The 21,015-nt window shown below is 41.2% G+C and overlaps 1 protein-coding gene across 6 annotated transcripts in view; it reads left to right on the top strand.

Annotated features, from left to right (window-relative positions):
• The window catches only part of LOC118441359 (dystrophin, isoforms A/C/F/G/H), a 223,015-nt gene that overhangs the window by 40,447 nt on the left and 161,553 nt on the right, over positions 1-21,015 (top strand). For all 6 annotated transcript variants that reach the window (XM_035865630.2, XM_035865632.2, XM_035865628.2 and 3 more), the window contains 3 exons: positions 6,067-6,308; positions 10,458-10,556; positions 19,790-19,895. In XM_035865630.2, coding sequence (XP_035721523.2) covers positions 6,067-6,308; positions 10,458-10,556; positions 19,790-19,895 — 447 coding nt within the window. The remainder of the gene's footprint in view (positions 1-6,066; positions 6,309-10,457; positions 10,557-19,789; positions 19,896-21,015) is intronic.

Genomic DNA, 21,015 nt, shown 5'->3' with positions numbered 1-21,015 from the left:
AGTGGCGTGGGTGAGCGTTTCCTTTGTAGTACGACTCAACGTGGACGGTGTCCTATAGATATGTACGTAGACGAGCGCGCATCGACCGCGATACGAGTGTCTGATACTTAATCCCTCGTTCCTCGAGGATTAGGATTAGACGAGGAACCCGATTATTTCCTGATTACTCAAATAACTGCAATTAGTAAAGATTTTTCAAAGAGGAGAGACTTTCGAAAAGAGTCAAGGGTGAAACACGATGAATCGTGACGATGCACGTACAATCCTAATTACTCGCGATTCTTTCCCTCTTCTTTTCAGACCACTATAGAGTCTCCCTCCTATACGAAATCACGTGACGTCCAAAAGATGGCTTTCTTTGATAGAAGCATAGTGGTAGGAGGAAGAGAGAGAGAGAGAGATAGTAAAAAGAACGTCACATTCTTTTCTCGTGTCAGTTGGCCACGGGCCAGAAAATCGCTCGAGTGCATACGAAAGAAAAAATAGAGGAAGAGTTGATACTAGCAGCATCCATCTCTTTCTCTCCTCGCGAAACATATGCATAACTATCCGTTGTGCCGTTCTCCGTTGTATCGACGGTGACATACGCATTTCTGAATTATGCATAGAACGTCGACGTATTCGCGCGGAGAGGAAACGAAGAGGGATGATGTATAGCGATGGGAATGAACGTCGGAACGTTTCCGCTTTGGATCACATATGAAATCCGGAGAAAACTACTATGTACCTATCTTACGTACGAATATTTACGTATATACGTACTGCGTATATGTATACGTAATAGTTCGTTATTAGCGAGAAAGAATTGGAAGAATTTTCATGTGTTAAATTTACTTAAAACTGGCTCTACTTTGGTATTTCCCATTCGACAGCTTTCAAACAGTTTCCGTTAACGTGGCTCGACGTTGTAAACGATGTTCCTCTCTACCTGCTTCTAGCAACTACGTCTAGCAACTTTCATTAGCATCTCGCGCTTGGCCCCTGTGTTTTCGGAAGGATGCTCGGAAACACCTTCTTGATAAATATTTTATGAATATGCTAATGTTCCGAGTGTTAGTATCTTTCATGTTAATTTGTTATTTAACGCTTTCTCGACTCTCTACCTGCTCTCGAATTAACATAATTAAGATTGGACGATTTTTAATAGGAATCTTTCATTTATATCATCGTTTTCTTTGGATCGCAAAAAAAGAAAATAAGAAATGCGAATATTTTATGGATATAATAAGTTAATGTAGACGTCGTGGTGTCTCTTGGAAAAATAACGAGGTAAACGTTCGTGATCGGAGTTGGTTACATTTAGCGAAGTTAAATTCGTTCTGCACGACGAAAAAATGTCGTTGTCTTCGTCTCGTTCCTTTCTTTATCTTCATCGCGTCTGTCGTTGAGTTCGCCCTTCGAGCTCGCTAAAAGTACTAGAAGAAGAAGAAGGGAGTGTCTCGTGCTGATAAAAAGAAATCCTTGTTCGAGGACACCATAATAAAAGCAATCCTATTATCCTAATATCGTCAGGTTTAATGGAGTTTCGTTGGCGGCTGCTCCACCTTCTTTTGCTTCTTCGACGTTCATCTTTGGAAATAAGCGAGGTACCGCGGCTAACTCTACGCTTTATCATCCTATTACGTGTCCTTTGTGCGATTTATCCCATAGCCAATGCAAAGCGAAGCCGGTGCGAACGAGTAAAGGGATATCTCCTCTTCTAAGATTGTTTTATTTATTAGGAGTAAGATAGTACGCGAGAGACCCCGTTTGCGATCGATCGGTTTAAGATACTCAGGAATCTAATCCTCGAAAGCGATTAATCGGCCTCTAATTCCACTTGTATTAGTTAGATCAAAGCTCTCACTTAAACCACCTGGAAACTTTGCAGGCCGTCCTTTCGATTTTCTTTGAATTATTACGAGCCAGATACTTGCTTTTTCTTCCTATTGAAGGCGGCATAACACGATTAGGAAAGATATACTTAACGAAAAATCTTTCATTCATGATTTAGAGTCGTATTCTTGTCCTTTTCTCTCATTGATGAAAATGCTACCGAAGAGGAGAAAAGATTAATTTTGTGCGGTATTAGAAAGGCCCCTGGGATTATTGGTAGTATCCGACGGACGGGAGGTGGGGGAAAATGGAAGTACGAGGAAATGGAAGGTGGAATAATTGCCTTGGCAAAGACGAGAGATTCAATTACATCGAAAATGTAGGACAGAAGGGAGGGGCCCTTCGCTTTGGGCGAAGCCAGATTAATTCGTTCTACGGCGTGATAGCTCCGTTGGGGAAGGGTGACATCTTTACCTGTCTAATCCGACATATTTCGCGAATTTTATCGGATTGAGGGGTGGGGGGACGGGGGGGGGGGAAGGCGGGTTCTAAAGATATTACGAAGATTTTTATTTGCATGGGAAGATGAAAAGGCCAAGAATATATGTGGGTCTTTCATCTTTCATTTTGTCTCGCGCAGTACAATAGCCTCGGTTGCCCTTTGCCGTGGAAGAGTGTGTCAGTGGGCGATGGCGCGCAATCTATCAGTCTTCCTCCGCATAACTCCGAATGAATGGCCTCGTCTTCGAAGCTAACCGCCCCCGCGGCAGTGGCCGTTTTTTCCCTCTTTCTCCCTGATTCTAAGTCTTCTTTCCTCGCTAAGATGTCTCATTTTCTCCAATTCCGTTCGCACTGTCACATCGCTTATCCTCGGTAGACGGTCCGACATTCGTGGCTTCACCTTCTTATATTCTCTCTATTTCTCTCTCCACCGATGGTTTTCCTTTTATTTTTCGCGCTCGCTCGAAAATGCCCTTGCTAACAAGGGATTTTCCCCTCGATATTGCCGAGCTACTATTGTCCTATATTCTACTGGACGTAGAATAAATCTCGTCTTGGAAGAATAATGAATTCTTTATCGGAAATATATCCTTTTCTTTGAACGAAACATTTCCTTTGCCTAAAATTGATAATTAGCCATCGTGCATTATGCGAATCGTTCGTCTATTAACAATTATCTTTGATATTACCAGACGACGCATAAAATCGACTTACTCGTGTCGATTCGCGCTTAAAACACTCCCCGGACTGTCTGAGAATTCGTCATTTCGTATTCCCTCTATGGTATATCTATACTCGATGTACGGCATAATTTTCGTCACTCCAACGTGATTCGCATATTCGTTCGAGCTCTCGGAGAAATCACACTTCTGCTTGTATTTTCATATCGAACAAACGTTTCTCCTTTGATACTTTACAATAACGACTTGAAATTTGAAATATTTTGCTTTGTTATCTCGAAAGATGGTAATAATTTTTGCTAAAGAAGAATTTTCATTCAACTCGCGACCCAACCCCTTTCTCTTTGTGTTCCTTTGGAAAGATTCCACTTGCCGTTGTCGGTATTGCGAGAGCAATAACTCCCTCTCGACATCTGCTGCAGCGACAAGTGTTACGAATGTCCTCTCCAGAATCCTTCGCCTTTCTTTCCCTTTGTCAAGACCTATTCTGCGCATCGTCATTTGCCTTATATCTTTCAAATTAAAAAAGATATTGCAACTGGTCCGTTAGCAATGTACATCGAGATTGTGCCACGCCGAGATACGAACTTGGCCCTGATAGCCGCCTTTTTATGCCTTATATAATGAAAGCTCATCCTTTCGCTTGTTTTTCGCGTGCGTGCCTGCTTTTGTAAAATTCGTCCGTACGCCATTGTACGTACGGACATGATGTAAACGTTATTAGTAACCATTAAATTTGGTTTACGCAATAAATCGGACGACAGGGACAAAGTCCCATCCCATTTTGGTGAAAAGTTAATCGCTTGTTTGTCATTCGCAAATAATCTACCCTCGTGAATACATAACAATACACACTGCGCATTGTCGAATAATATTGAAGTTTCGCAATCTATTAGCATACCTAATAAGTAGATATTAGTATGTGTGTTAACGGCTGTCCAACCGAGTTGTCATCCCTTCATGAAAGGGACTTTGCCAGGAAGTCCGTACAACTTATGGCAGAACTTTCTAAGGACTATACGCTTTAATACAGGACCGTTCCGAAATTCGTCGGGGCAGATTCGTTGGCTCCTCCTTCGTAGGTAGGCACACAAAGATGGCGACTCTGTGTCTTTCATCCGAGTTATATATCTCGTTACTAAGGGAATAACTCTGAAATTATCTACAGGTCACGACGAACTCGTGACTATTTTCATTCTATTTCGAACGTATGAACGTATTTGTAAATGCGCGTGTAAATATTGTTAATTCGATTTAACGAAGTAAAGAATATGAATTGTTCAAACGGACATTTATTATTATTATTATTATTATTATTATTATTATTATTATTATTATTATTATTAGCGATACGTGGCGTTCTTAAACCTTTGAATTCGCTCGAGGTCGATCAAAAGAAAAGGATCTTTATAAAAGGAGACTCCGCTAGACTTTTGCCGAATGCATTAAGAAATATCGTCGAGCCGAAGAAATATTTTTACTTTCACAAGGAAGTTCCTCCGACTCCGTGAGTAATTACTCGTGAGTAAACCTCTTCCAGCGGCACTTTCTTCTTTTCCCGTTCTCTTTATATCTTTCCTGCTTCGCGTTATTGTTTTCCGAGGGAAAACGTGTAGGATAGAAGCGAGGAGAGATAAAACGGGAAGCAGTGCCAGCTGTTAAGGTAATGTCAGCCACGTTCCTGTCCTCCCGAGAACTCTAATGTCTCGTATAAAGTTGACCTCGGTATTTTATGCACGAGCTACGGACGCTTCGGCATCTCCTCGAGGAGGCATTTTTTTTTATCTTGCTTGCTCGTCGAAAAAGGTAAAGATAGAAATGATAAAGGTCGGATTAGTATAGATCAAAGTTTAAGCGTCGTGCTTTCAAACTAAACGAGAAAGTATAACACGTGCTGGACACCGTCGAGACCGCTAACTCACGTCGTATAATCGCTAATGAGATTAATACGCGCCAACGCGAGAGCAGACAGGAAGACCGTAATCACGGAAGACCGACTTCGGAAATTCTCGCTAAAATTCTCCGAGTAACAATGTAACACCGAGGGTACTGTCTTGCTTTTCACTTTTCACGGCAATACAGAACAAAGTGGAGCAACGATATTACTCTCTTCCCTTTCCCCCGCTCCCCACCCCCTTCCTCCCTCCTTCTTCCTTTTTATTTCTCCGTTTTTCTGTTTCTCTATTTCTCTTTCTGTCTGTCTCTGCGTCAAACGTCGGAAAATAAAATCGAAGTACGATTCGTATTATCGCTGAACGATCTGAAAAGGAAAATTAAAGAGAAGAGCATGCAGATGATATGACGTAGAATTTATTTGCGATCGAGAAAAGCATTAGAAACCGTTGATAAAAAAAAAAAAAAAAAAAAAAAAAAAAAAAAAAAAAAAAGAAGTATTTGTGGAACTTTTCAATTACATTAGAGTCGAGTATCGGGGACTTTCTCTTCCCTCTCCCTTTTGCGATACCTTTTACCTTTTGGATCTTTTTCCCCATTCGCCTCGATCGTTTTACCGCGAACGATTTACCACGATCGAGCAAAAAAAAAAAAGAAGAAGAAGAAGAAGAGTAAGAGAGAAAAAAAATGAAAGGAACAAAGTTATAAAGTATGAAACTAAGTTTCTTATTCAATGAATTGACCGCGCCTTTTTTGGCAGGAACGTGCTCCGAGAATGCTTTCGGGCTATCGAGTCTCTTTTTTCGGATCAACTTTAGCCTGTCTCCCTTCTATTATCTATCCTGTTCGGTCTATGTGAGAAAGAATACGAGGGCGCAAACCAACCGGAAAATTACAAGTTTTTTCGCGAGATCGAGGGAGATGCACGCGACGCGTTTTAAAGGAATATAAAGCTGATAGGTAGGGGCTTTCTTTTATTGTATTTTGCGACGTATGATGCTTCGAACTTTTCATAGAAATTGTGTGTGCAATTTCGTAAGCGCATACGCGTATCAAAATATGGAAATATAATTCTAATGTCGTCGAGAGATACGTTCCTAGTCCGCAAAGAAATAAGAACGTGAGACGATAAGAACAAGACCCGACATTTATATGACATTTTGTTTTTTCTTTGCAGAAACGGAAAGGAGCGTAGGTGGAGCACCGGGGTCGGCGGGTGCAGCTGTAGGGGGCCCTCAGGGTTTGGCGGCCTCTCCTGCCCCCTCCCCTGGCCCCTCTCCTGCCCCATCGACACCCACGACCCCTGCCGCGACTAGCCCCTCGGCCTCGTCTCCGGCCTCTTCGGTTTCGTCTTCACCTTCGCCCTCCGCCTCACCGACCTCCGCCCTTCTTGCGGGACTCGATAAATCGGTGCTTCAGGTAAGATCAGCCTTTGTTATATTCTACCCTTCCTTTACCGCGTCGAGTGAAACAACGACCTGCTCTGCAATATTTCATTTGCATTTTCTCCAAATCGAATCGTTATTTGCATTCTCGAAGAAATGAGGGATGAAATAAATAATACGGGATGGGAACGTATAAACGCGTTCGCTAATCTCCCAAAGCTGCGTTCATGGGCAAAGGGTTTCTCTCTCTCTCTCTCTCTCTTTCTCTCTGCAGGAGAATCCAATTTTGTTCTGAACGGGGAATAAAATTAAGATATGATTAAAAGTTATGGAATTTATCGTCTCTGCATCGGAATACTCGCGAAAGAGGAGAGAGCAGGAAGGAAAGAGTAGAAAAGAAGAAGTGAGAAGAGAGAGTTAAAGCTACTGCTAGAGCACCTTCGCTCGCGGCCGTGTTGGCTAATTAAAGCGCATAAATTACGGGAACGTGGAAAGAGACTGTGACGAGAATGTGGCAACGGGTGCGGGATGACGTGCCCGAGGGGATGTCGCGACGGGACGGTGCTATGGAATGCGAGCGCGACGCGTTTCACTCCGGTCCATCGTCTTTCTACTCGCCAAAAAAAGTTCTCTCACATTTTTACCTGCTTAAAATGGAAGAAAATCGAATATCTTAGAGAGACAGGGAGCGAATTCGAACGAATATTTTATTCTTGTAGCGAGCATGAGCTCGGTTATCAAAGATAGGAATTAGATTTGCGCTGACACTAGCGAACAATGAAAAAGAAGGAAAGCTCGCGCGGGCGTATAACTTGGTCAATTTTATCGAATATTTACTCTCTCTTTCCTCTCACGATGATGCTTCTTTGATCGTTGGTCGTATCTTCCCCGCGGCGATCGTCTTTGCGTTTGTGAATTTCATTCGGTTCGTCGAATCTTTTTCTCATCTATTAGGTTATCGTCGATTTTGACCAACGAGTATTCCTGCTTACGCGCGCGCACGCACGAAAAGGTTAATTCTTTTTCTTTCTTTTTTCTTCTTCTTCTTTTTTTTTTCTTTTTTTTTTTTTTTTTCTAAAGATAGATACAACGGTGGCTTTGCCCTTTACGATTACGCTTTTTACTGAATTTTCGCACTTCTCGGACTACCAAGAATGATTTCCATCCTTTCTTTTTCTCCCGATTCTTTCTTCATCTTTGTTTCTCTCTTGGTCTCCTCGCGTTGGCAGCTTCGACGGGTGAGCTTTCACTATTTGCCGAGTCAACAGTTAGGACTGCAGCAGCCAGTACCGACGTCATAACAGCTATCTCTCCCTGCTTCCATTTCCGGCTAGGCTGTCTCGCTGACAAGTATTGTGCTGTTTGCATAAAGCTATGAGAGGCCTCGAGGTAACGAGACTGGAGCAGGAATCGAGTTCCCGATGAAATTCTATTTTCTCCTCGGTGGTAAACCGCGTTTTATGGCGATAACCAGTCGTTCGTTATAAGATCTCGACCCATTAAATTGAAAACCTTGAGAGAAAAAGATGACGAAACGATCATGATTCCATCCATCTCCCTCTGATCCTTTCTGCGTTCGTCCGTGAAAAGGTGAACAGTTACTGGTTAGTAGTTTTTCCCGACTAGCAGCCATCCTAATCTTCGCGAAGGTGACGCAAAGAGGAAAGTTTTTTTAAAAGCTACGTCACGGAAAGTTTCGTCCTTTCGAGCTTCATTAAATTACTTCGTTGATTAAAAGTCGAAACGACGATTAGACGAGGAGAAGAGAAGTAAATTTTATTAAAACGTAGCGCTCGCAGGATAGTATTTCGAGTAATTCCTCTTTGGTAACGTCGAATAGTTTCGCTGATTTTGCTTACTTTATTGATTTTCTTGTCCGATATAGTATAAGCAGAGCTTCGTTCGTTCGAAGAAATCGCTTTGTTTCGGTCTCCCAACTGTTTACTTGTTAAAATTTTAATTATTACCTATCGAGTGACGAGAATTTTCCCTCCTGATCCTCTATTTTTTCTCTCTCTCTTTCCTGCCGAACAACGCGTTGTCTCGTCCGTAGAATTTCAATTATTTAAGTATTTTTTTTCGTTTTAATAACTCACCGATCTTCGGTCTTTTACATTTCACGACGAGCGAGTCCTGAATTAAAAATTCGTAATCGAACGATACGCGACGCTTTTTTCCAAAGTCTTTTCAGAGAATTCTCCTCGATGACAATTATTGGCTAATTAATAGTCGCGCGTAGTAAGAAACGAGAGAGATCGACTAGAAATTTCCGTAGATTTAAAGGAAAGTTAAACGATACAGCGAGCGAAACTGTTTATACGTGATGGTCAGGTGCGCGTACATAGTTGAGAGAAAGAGGGAGGGGGGAGGGGAGAGAAAGTATAAGTATAAAATGGGCAGGATGAAAATGGAAGCTCCGACGGATCGTTTGGAACGCTCCGAGTTCGAGCGAGTTGAAAAGTTTACTCAAAGTGCGTCTTCGATGCACCAACTTTCTAGTGTTTATCGTCCTCGGGGGAAAAAATGTCCGCGCATCTATCGAATATTTTGCCATCCGGTCGGGAATACCGGTGGAGGTTAAGTAATTTCGTCATTTATCCAACTTACAAATATTCAACGTAGTCGTTCCGCGTCTACGTTCGTGCAACTTATTGAAACTCACTTGAGAATATCTACCTTTGAAAATGATCTTACGGCTCTCCGAGGATATCGTTGTTCCTTTATTTCTTTTTTTTTTATATCCCCCTTTTAATTTTTACCTCTTTCTAGGTTTCCTTTTTTGTTTGCTCGTTTTTTGTCGATACGCGAGTTGAATCTCGGAAAAATACTAGCGTATAGAGAGGGGAGGGGACATTTTTTTTTTTTTACTTTCTATCCATCTCGACCATACGTGAAATATGGAGGACGTCGGAAAATAGCGCGGTGTCTGCGAAATATAAATGTTTTATCGAACGTACGTTATATACCGTCGATATTTGATCGTTTATTTCGCGATATTTCACGATGATACGCGGCACATTTCATTCATCTTCGTTTATCCCTCGACAATAATCTTCGCGATCGGACGCGGACGTTTGCTTCCGTTCTTTCGTTCGAGATCTATGTAGAAAAGACATCCGGTACGCGTGTAACGACATTTCTAACATCTCGAGCATGAAACTTGGCGCAAACTCGGAGAACATCGAGAGGAACGACGAGACCTTCATTTCCTGCAACATCCCCCGGCTTATCTCTTCCGCGATTTATCGACTCTTCTCCTAGCTTCGGAGTCCTCTTTCTGGCACGAGTCTTTCTGGCATCGCAAAGTTTCTACTGACAAATATCGAAATCTAAACGTACTAATTTTCCTTCTCCTACGTTTATTTTTTTTCTCGTTCGATTAAAAACGAACGTTGGTACTACTTACAAGTGTCGACAAAAAAAAAAAAAAAAAAAGAAAAAGAAAAAAACGTTCTATTGTAACGAGACTTCTCGAAAGGGTGACTGATCCAGCGGGTAACTAAAACGTTGCCCGAGGCATACGTCAACGCGGATCGATTATTTAGCCGACAATCGTGTATATATGTATGTCTTTGATCCTTCATCCGAGCTCGACATTCCGCGTTTACGAAGCAACAAATCGAAGTGGACCTTTTACGAACGGACACTCCCAGCTAATTTCCGCCAGTAAACACCCCCAATTCCGGTTCCTCGCGATGTTCCCATCCCCGTTTCCTCTGTTTCTCCTCGATTCTCCTTTCCATCTCATTTGAGGGCACGTTTTGCCGAACGGACACGTATATCTCTCTTCTCGTTTTGCAATCAGCGGCCTTTCAACGTCGACGATACAACGTCGCTCTTTGATCGATAACTGTTATTAAAGCGTGTGACGGATCGAAGACTACTCATCCGGGCTGCTCTTTTTTCTTTTTTCCCTTTCCCCCCTTCCCCATCCCTTTCTTTTTCTCCTCTTTCCGTCTCTCTGGGCTATCGATGTTCTTTCTGTCACTTTGATATTTTCTTTCGCGACCAAAGTCACGCTTCGCTTTAGACCCTTTAACAACGACGACTCTATCAGGTTCCTATAGGTAATCGAAGGACTCTTTTAACCGGGTCACACCTTGCTCCCTTTCAAATTTCTTCCTTCGCCTTATTCCCTACTCCCATAAATAAATAATTAATAATAAGAATCGTTGATTTTCAGATACGCGACTGGCTTATCGTCGAGGAAGAGATGCTACGACAGCAGGCAGTGGTCGTCGGCGATGTCGACGAAATCATACAGCTCATTGACAAACAGAAAGTAAGCTTTTGGAAATCGATTCAATCGATTTTCTTCTTTTCTCTTTTCTTTTCGCTAATAATAATTTTGTAATAAACTTTTCGTCATTTTCCACGTTATGCCTGTGAATTTTGAATTTTTCGAGCGAAAGGCGACTTTTAAAGTTCGACCCCCGGTTTCCTTCCATCTAGTACGACGAGACTACCTCGCGCGACATTATTGGAACCACGTTCTCGTTACTTTTATATGTATATGTATATATACATATATATATACACGTGTATATAAAAGAGAAAGAAGGGAAAAGGAAACGAGAAAGCAGCCGGTACAAGTACGAAAGCAAAATTAAACCGTCATAGAGTACGACGAGAAACTGTTAGAGAACACGGCAAACAAAAATCTTTACCTCGTTTTATTTCTTTCGCTCTCCATCTTTCTCGTGAAGTTTTCCTTCTTTTTTCCCTCCCTTTTCCCTATCGATCCAATTCGTTGAAAGTCGGTAAAGAAGTTGGATGGAAGTTAATGCTGAAAACAATAAGGGGTTGAAAATCCGTAGGTAGGTAAGGCAGATAGTCAGCCCCTTTTGAAGGAATCGATCTCTACCTTACCCACTTTTCACGGTACGAAGGGTATCAACGTGCAATAATTTCACGTCACTTATCCCGCGTGTAAGCAGGTCGAGTTAACAGATGGTAAACGCTCTATCATCCTAGCGACATTGATTTCATCTCGAAAAGATAAGTTTGTCCTTGAAGAAAGTAGAGCGCGTTCTGTCGTTTTTTAGTCGTCTAAAGGGGTTGCAACTGTTGAGGGATGGGGTGGGGGTTAATGACCGCGGAAGACCCTGACATTGGCACATTGGCATTGGTGTTAAGGTACGACGAACGATGCCACGCCTTTCTCCGTTGAGTTTTTCGAACGCTTCTTCTAAACACAATATGAATATATATTCCTTCTTCCCTCCAGACATTTATCTACCTAGATAAATTTAGTATTTTCTTTCTTACTTATAATTCCTAATAGAATTCGTACCAATAGATTACGTATCTTCTAGCAGAATTCTACCTTACTTATATTTTCTTTTCTTCCACTTTTCTCCGTAAGATAAGTTTCGAAAAAAGAAAAAAAACATTGCCGTAGGAATAACATAGAAGCGTAAATTTCCTCGAGGCTAACCTAACCGGAGGAGCGCACTATCGTTTGCCTTTCTTTTTGTTATCCCGTGAAAACTCGCTATGTTCGCGTTCGAGCATAGAACCGTTTTCTCCTATAATTTTGACGAAACTCTCTCGTCGTACTTTGTTCGTTTCGTTCGTCGTTCGTGTCGCATTTCCATTAAAATCATTGGAATGACAATAATTGGACTAATACAATAAAATCGTTCGCCTTTGAGGCGACTCGCGAATGACCGGAAACAATGGGCTTGTTACGGCAGTGTCGCTATTGATTTCCGATTGGGAAGACCGAGTAAGAAATGTGAAGAGTCGAGAGAGAATGCGCGAGTGAAAACGGATCAAGTGATTTTTCGAGAAAACATTTTTTCAAAATATGATAATATCGATAGCGTCTCGGGCCGATTGCCTGACATTGTGGTTGACGGCCGAAGGAAAGCATTAAGGAAGGAAGATCGTTTTTAATTGATTCAACGACAACGAATGTGAACACGTGTCGTCCTTGCGAACGTCTTGAAAAATAGAGGCAGGCGAACCAATTGGCCAATTAGCGGCCAATAATAATGAGATCGTTAAATTCGGCCGTGATAAAAATTGATCGAATTATTTTCACGGAATGATGTCGTTTATGAAATGTGAGTATTTTTCTCGTGTATTTTTCTTTTGGAAAATGGAAATCGATGTAACGTGAAATAAGTGAGGATTTATAGGACGACCTAGGAGAGGATCTTTTTGCGATAACATGCTTGAAATAAAAAGAAAGGAGGAAAGAAGAACGAAGGAACAAAAAAGAAACAATAAAGAAACGTAATAAAAAGAGAAATGAAAGGAAAGTTACTTTATTTTTAATCTCGTCGTAGTTGATAATTCTTTTTCTTTCTTTCTTTTGGTTTTAACTTGAAATTATTTCTTTTTTTCCTAGCAAGAAGCGTGAGCTAGGACGACGGGTTCGGCTTCCGTGAAATTTACATGGAAAATGGAAGTTCACGAAAAAAGAGGACACGGCAAACGAAATACACTAGACGCGATTATACGTAAGCGTTAATTGCTTCGACACTTTCTTTTTAGCGCGTGTATGCGCTAAACGTAGGACGCACGTTCGCTGACTTTCTTTTTCGAATTTCGTTTAACCTGCGCTTTCAAAAGAAATTTCGAAGGCACAAAGTTTACCTTGCACATACCGATCGTCTTCCGTTGCCACAATTCGTGCACGGTCCATCCTTCTCTCGGGTAATCTTTTAACTCTCGTGTCAACCATTAAATACGGAGAAACTCGTAATCTCGGCTGAGAGATGATTTTCAGGGTGCACACGAGGCATTCCCTTTGTTCCCTGTCCCTCCGATAACGTTGCATTTCGAGTCTCAGTCTCGCATCGTAGATTCGCTTTCTCCTTATATTTCGCTCGTGGAATTTACAAAGGGGGAATGAGTGCGCTGAGCTGGGATCAGATAGCCAAAATCGTTTTCTCCCTTTTGTCCGTCTACTATAACATCGTTCCGTCGAGGATTCACCGGGTAATAATAACAAGCAAAGCAGGCTCCGTCTATGGATTGTTAGGAAGAATTAACCTGCCTGTCTCATCTTCGTCGCAAGTCGACCTCGCAATTTCACGGTTACGCTTTCATCCGGCCAATCGACTTCTTTTCTCTTCTCTTTTTCCTCCCCTCCCCCGCCTACCTTTTCCTCGTTATTTCATTCGTAATCGTTCGAAAATCTCGTCCCTTTTTCTCTTTCAAGGATCTTCCCCGAAGTGGATTTCGCGTGCAACGAATAGGATAAAATCGATCGAGTGTAAAAGTAACTTTTCGAAAGATAGAATTTTTCTATTTCGTACTATTCGTATGACTCTTGTCTTTAAGCGGGCACTGCGTATAAATCGACCACTCCTCGTCTTCGATTTCCTGTTCGGGAATAACGTTGGAAATTGAACATCGATCGGTCATCGTGGAAATACGAGTACATTCTCGACGTTGACACGGAAACTAGAACAAAATCCGTGATATGTTCCGTTAAATATAACTCTCGTCTTAATTATTTTCGATTTTGTATAAGAAACCGACTCGTACTCGTCTTCTTCTTCGTTTCGTTAAAATATAAAACGAATGCATAAATGAAATCATTCCGAAAATTTTTTTAATTTAATTCATTGATATTATCGAAGAATCGAAAGGAAGCTTTCCGTTTAACGCTTGTTTAACAGGTTTTTTTTCTTTACATTCAGGGCAAAGCCCAGCAGAATTACTCCACGAAGACTTTTCTTGAGTTTGGCAATTATAATGGTGGGGTGTATTGCGTATGCGCAGTGCGCATCTTCTCTCTTTCGACCCTTGTTCCATCGGATTAGATACAACGCTAGGAAAGGCTTCGAACGTGCGTAAAATTTCGTTCTACCGCCGAGCCGCTTTTTCGATCGAAATTTTTTTAAATACGACAGATCCTTCGAATGTTTCGCTGCGAAACATTTCGAGCGACAAGTATTTTCCATTTAAAACTTTGAACGAACCCATCGAAATACGTCGACAAGAGATATATAACGCCGTATCGTTCTGCCAAAATTTGCCAGAAGAGAGAAGACTTAGATGAAAAAGAGAAAAGAGAAAAGAGAAAAAAGGAGACAGAGAAAATAGTAAGAGCACCGTCAAGAGTACACGCGTAACGGGTAATTATTATTTCAGACTCGCGGCTCGTCGAGAGCAAACACTAGACGGCACCCACGCGGTAGGGAGAATTTTGCACCCCCGTAGGCCTCCGTGCTACCCCATAGGATGGTGTATATATATATATATATATATACTATGGCTAACCCGGCCAAGCCTGGGATAGCCATGAGGTAGTCGATTTCGTCCAATTCAGTTTCTCGACGTAGCTTGATCGAAATCGACGCGGACGACGCATTTTTTAATTTTCTCGCGAAATCGTAATAAATAATTGATAAAGAGCTAAGCTGAGGAAAGGAAGGGAGAGAATATTTTTTTTTGGTATAGCATCCCTTTCGAAACTCAAGTAGATGGTGCTTTTGTTGAATGCCGTGCGTTCTTTACGTTGCTGACTGTGCACCTTGCTCCGTCCTCTCCTCCTGATTCCTGGGAGGAGAAACGAACTAAGATTTCTTTCTTCTCTATCTATTCTACTCCCTTCTTTTTCGAGAGTGAGAGAGAGAGAGAGAGAGAGAGAGACAGAAGAAACATGAAGGCGATAAAGCACGGACATTGACGCGACGTTGTTCTTGAATATTCTTCGAATTTTCTTCGGGAAATATTTTTCCCGCGTATTTATCAGGAAAATTTGTATCTATCTTTATCTCGAGTGGCTCTTCTCTTTCCCGTATTTTTCGTTTTATTTACAATCTTGTTCTTCTCCTTTCGCATAATTTTTATAACGCTCAAAAAAGTAAAAAAAAGAAAAAAGAAAATTGTAAAGTTCTTTTGTGCGACAGGATCGTGTTAAATTTTTCGAGCAAACGTGTTCTCATCGATTTCATCGAGCAGCTTAGCCCGTACTATTCGATGCTTTTAGACGCGTCGTCGAGTGCTATGCGTCGTTAATCTCGGTGAACGAACGTGTCAAAGGTTAGCAAATTACCGGGCGCGACCCTCTGATAATGTGATTTTCATGGGAGGATACCGCGATGAAAATCAGTAATGGAAGCTTGGAAAATGTGGGAACCGATCGATGAAAATCGATATTTTCTTTCGCCCTTTCTTTCCACTCTTTTTCTCATGCCTTTTCATTGTTTATATTAATTTTATTTTTTTTCCCTGCTCCTTTTATCTTTTATTCTTTCTTCTTTTTCCTTTTCATTCTCGATTTTCTTCTTCCATCGAGGTTAATCCGATGTTCCGCATGGCAGCCATTCGAGGACAGAAAACGATGAAAAGAAAAAAGAAAAAAAAAAAACGTGCGTCTGAGAGACTTTTTCCAAATAAATATAAATAAATAGAGTGCTGATGAAATATCGAAGTATTCTGCGCTTAAGCTTACATTCGAACTTCCTATCTCTAGCTTTCGTCCATATTTCTTTTTTTTATCAAATTCGAAAAAACTTGGTCGTATGTTTTACGGTTGAAAAATAAAGAGGCAGAAAAGAAGAGTAAACACACGAAGGACAAGTCGAAACGAATGTTAATAAAAGATTTCTCTTAGACTTTTCTCTACGTTAGGAGGATTCCTTTTGCTATTCGTAAATAAAGAATCGCGAGAGGGTGCATCGATATACTTTACCGTTTCACCGCGAGTTAAAAATTCTCTCTCTTATTTTTAGAGAAAGAAGAAGAGGAAGAAAGTAAGATCGAAACGATTCACGAGAGAAAGGCACTGTACTACTACTTTCTTCTCCTTCCGTTTTTACATCGTTGATTTTTATGTTCGTTGATATAATTCGCAGTCGAACGTTCGTTGTTTAGTTTTATTTATGCATTTCACAAGACAAGGACTAATGATATAAAGAGATGTAAGATGATGGAAGAAACACGTGCGTATCGGTATACCAAATCGTGTTGCTTCCTTCGACGAAGTTTTCGTTAATCGAGGAAGCACACGTTTTCGAGCGGGACTTAACGAAAGTTCGATAACTCTTATCGCGTAGTGCGCATAAATTGCGTTAATTTATTCGAGCATGGATAGGAAAAATTCGGAGCCTAGTATGGCTGCTGGATCTCCTTATACCGGGACACTTCATCTTCGCTTTAACGTGAGTATATTGCAAAGAAGAAAAAACAAAAAAATAGAAACGAACCACTTGAAGGACATATAATTCGTATCGATAGACACTTTCTTAGCCGTTTTTTTTCCCCTAACCTTTTTTCTGATATCGCAAAAAGTGTACCGGCATGGAAAGAAAACTCAAGGATTCTCAAGTGATTTTAACTTAAGTCGTGTAAAGCAGACGACTCTTTGAACCAAAAGGTTTTGCTAAAGCATAGAAAAATTGTGGGAAAATTGTCGTCAATGCTGCCGTACCACGTTCTATGTTATACAAGTATGGAAAAAAACTGTTACCATTCTTTTTATCCTATCCTTCTCGCGATTCCTCTTTCATCTCTTCCAGGCGCATGTCCTTCAGACGGCGTATCCTCTCTAAAAGAATTCAGACAGTTTTGTCGTTCAATAATTTCGTTTCTCCCTGCTCTGTTCGCTGCAACATGGCAATTCTTTCGCGGTCGAGGTTCGCTTTGACACTTTATACGAGGAAACATGAGAGAGAAAGAAATAGAATAACAAACTTTCATTTTCTATCTCTTTTTATTGGACTTTGTTACAATAATAGAAAATATACGCCAAGGAATTGCTTCAAATAGTAGTCCATTCTGCGATCGAAGTTGTACATTCGTGTCTCGCAAATTGCAATTTTTATTTATATTTATATATATATATATATATATATATATATATATGTTTTTTCTTTTATTTTACTTTCACCACTTTAATCGCTTAATCTCGGCCTTCGTTATCGCCTAAATGCACGCGCGTCAACGATAATACGATGACGTTTACGGAGATAATCCTATGGAAGAAACTTTTAAACTTTGATTCCTTTAAATTTTAATGAATTCGAAAGACGCATAAGAATGGGCCTTTTTTTTCTTTCTTTCTTTCGTTTCTTAGACGCGTTCAAATATCGATTCGTACGTCGAATTTGATCAAAAAGGTATTGCATTTCTTTTGGATCTCGTACCTCTATCTTTCTCATCTTGAAGGGGATAACGCGTGCTACCTCGAAATCCTGGCCGATACAAGTTCTTCTCTCTATCCATCCATCCAGGCAGATAGATAGCTACACGTATCTTCGCGTATGCGCGTTTCGTTACTTGCCTATCGATACGTTCGCTATATCCCATTTTGGAGCTACGCAACGATTTTTGCTAGCGTGCTATCGCACGAACGTTCCCATGGATATGACGAAAGTTCTACCGAGATGCAAGAACGTATTGAATAATACATTAGGCGATCGTATAATTTTCGCCAACTCACCCCGACTTAGAAACCAACTACTTACGGTCCTCCTTCATTTCTCTTACCTGATATATTCTACCTCGTGTCTGTAACGAAAAGTCTTGTGATTTTACGAAAAGTCTTTGCTTATGAGAGAATATTTTTCATAGTCGGAGAAGTAGTTAACGGTCGTTCTAGGGCTAAAGCGGAAGTGAGAGTTGGCCTGTTCCGGTGATCTGCAACCATTTATCTGGGTAACCGCATAGTCGAAAAATGTGTATCCCATGGTCTTCGGAGGAAGTTCGCGTTAAGATATAAGACACCATTGGTTTCCTTTTAATTATCCTTTTAATTGGACTCGGACATTAAAAACCGGTCTTTGTCTTTTCTTTCTTCTCGTTATGATATCTTTGGCCAAAGAAAAAGTTTAGATTACAGAGGCAACTTTATTGCTGCGAAAGGTTAACAAGACTGTCATCGCGTTTTGATCAATCAAAGGGTACATTCAAAGTTCGCGTTTCAAGTAATAAAATATAATCTTTCTTTTGATCGTTCGAGATAACGAAGTACGTTATTAAAATTGCATCGTTTTCTTTTCAGAATATAATCTTATATAAAATATAATAATAAGGATAATAATTATAGGGACTATTAATAATCCTTATCGTTTAACTTGAAGTTGAAAGTAAGTTTACGAGACGTTTATATAGCGGGTGGCCCGGTCGATGACGACGACGACGACGACGACGACGACGACGACGACGACGACGACGACGACGACGACGTCGACTATTATAGAACGACGCGCGTGCATCTCACCGAGTGGTTGTGACACGGAAGTACTCTACGATCGATGATAGGAGTAGTACGTAAATAACTCACGTCTATTCGAGCGTATTACATCGCCCTGGAAACATGTTCGCGTTTGATTCTTAACGCGCTTACCATCGAGTCAATTTAGCTGTAATAAGTGAACAAGAGCGTGAGACGCGAGAACGAGTTTGTAAAAGATGCAAGAACAAATGTACGGACGAACAGGTTAGGGAGAGAGAGAGAGAGAGAGAGAGAGAGAGAGAGGGAGGTCTACGTTTCACGTTATAAACGAAAAGAGAATCTGATTTTGAAAATGCGTACGTTCAAAGGACGGCTTAACGTAGCTTCGGTGATATTCCGTCGGCAGTTTGCATAGATCCTGGAGTACCGTGCTGCGAGAGTATGCATATACCCTCCTGTGCAAGTAGTATAGCGTGTGGAGTACCGCAGAGAAGAGTAGTCGAGATCACAATGTGTGTGCATACGCGTGCGGGTTACACCGCCACGAGTAAAAACCAAGCGTCCCGCACCGTCATTCCGCTAGACATCGATAGATCGATTACCGACCCATTTTGTTTCGAGTTCGATTTATCAGAGTCATTAGACCGAGAATTTTCGCTGGAATTTTCTTCTTTAGAGAAAAAAATTAACGCGAACGTTCGAACGCGTTTATTTTCGATCTAATCAACTTCCGATATTATTTGCCAACCATTTTTTCAAGTGCATTAGCGAGATTGAAGGTTGTGCTCTTCATTTTAAAAAACCTACTTGCGAATCGAACTTTCTATTATATGCATGTACGACGTAGGTAACACACGTATCTACGTGTTTATACTTACTCCTTTTGATTACCCTTATCGTTACGTTATGTGCTAGTTATGCGAATGAAATCACGCGATGCCGGGAGGGGGCGAAAATGGCGAGGGGGGAAAAAGCATTGAGAGAATCGAGATTAAACTATGCCAAATCCCACGACGATTAATTTAAAACCTACTTCGAATGCAGCAATGGAGCATTAGGACCGACAAGAGATTTCGAATGGCAAAGAGAATATATTCCATTCTCTATTCTTTTATCTCGTATTACCGAGGTTCAACAAGACATCGCACTATTATTGTTTCCCCGATCCTCTTAAATCTTCCAGCGCGGCGCACATTTTCTCACCTCGGTGCTTTTGAATATTACACCGACATGAGAATAAAATAATCCTTACGATCGGACCGGGGAGATATTTTGGAAGGACATTGCCGCTTTAAAGAATCTTTATTCAAGATCTTTATGCGAGGAATTTTACATTTTTAATGGATTTTAACGTTATTACTTTTCAACCTTTCCAGAACGTTTTGCGAGAGTTGGAGCAGAAAAAGCCACAATTGGACGAACTCGTTCACACTGCGGAAAATCTTCGTGCCGATACGAACAGACAACAATTACATGGCAAAGGTAAAGTGTTCTTTTTCTTTTCTTTCGCAATATAATACATTCAGGTATGATTATTTTTCTAAGACGCTGCCGATATTGCTGGCGGATCGGAAACAAGAAGCAACAAATTCCATTACTTAGCTCATCCAAACTTTAATCGACGCGATCTTAACGAGTTTCTGTCGTCATAATTGATACTACCGGTGCAGGCGTGTTCCTCGTTTGCCGAGCACTTCCATTATACGAACGAATTTCGCAAGTTCAATCATCGATATCGATTACGGCCTTCAAGGAACGCCGTTCTACGAAAATTTACATTTCCCTCGTCGTAACGCGTTACAAATACTTTTTTTTTTCAATTTGATCTGCGCGTATCAGAGGCAATCAAGGAAATTTCTTGACGATGCGTCAGGCAGATCGCGATATCGATTCGAGCGGGTTTGAATTTTCGTACGCGTACCGGTACGAAATTCAAAGTTGAGCAGGATATTACCTACCGGTGGTGACGTTAATTGTTTCAAGGGTCCTGGAAAATTCTCACCCTCAATGCCTGGCATTGTTCGTTCTGTATTAGCGACATGGCACTCTCGTTTTGTTTCCTGCCTGTTATATTATAGTCGGACGATTTTTTCGTTCATTGTTCCCACCGAGCGTCTGTTCGGTCTCTAGCTTTCAGAGAGTCGCAAGGCTGGTTAGAAAATTGAGACGACGTATTCTTTGGAATACGTAAGTGTCTTGTTGGTTACATTGACGCGGTAGAAATATTTACTCGTAGAGTAACTAATCGCACCATCGAAATACGTCGGGAACACGAATGCAATGAAAAAAGATCGTTCGATGGCGCGGAGTCTTACCTATGGCTGGCCACTTTAATTACGTGCACGAAACACACGAAACATATGGGACATGCTAAAATGCGCGCGCGTTCAATCTAACCCTTTCAGTCTGTCACGGATTCTACGGCAAGTTATATGCTTGCCAAGACTCGAGTGCTTGTTTTATGTGGCGTTAACTCGTGCCCACGGTCTTGAGCTCGCCTCTGCAAATTTCTTGGCTAGCTCGCTTTGAGGGGCGAATTTGGGGTCAGGTTTGAAACCCTTATTCTCTCTCTCTCCCTCTCTTCATCCCCCCTTTATTCTTA

This window comes from Vespa mandarinia, chromosome 11 (assembly GCF_050613455.1).
Source record: "Vespa mandarinia isolate Hongniang chromosome 11, ASM5061345v1, whole genome shotgun sequence".
Classification (NCBI taxonomy): Eukaryota; Metazoa; Arthropoda; class Insecta; order Hymenoptera; family Vespidae; genus Vespa; species Vespa mandarinia.
This window is presented reverse-complemented; position numbering and strand designations above follow the sequence as displayed.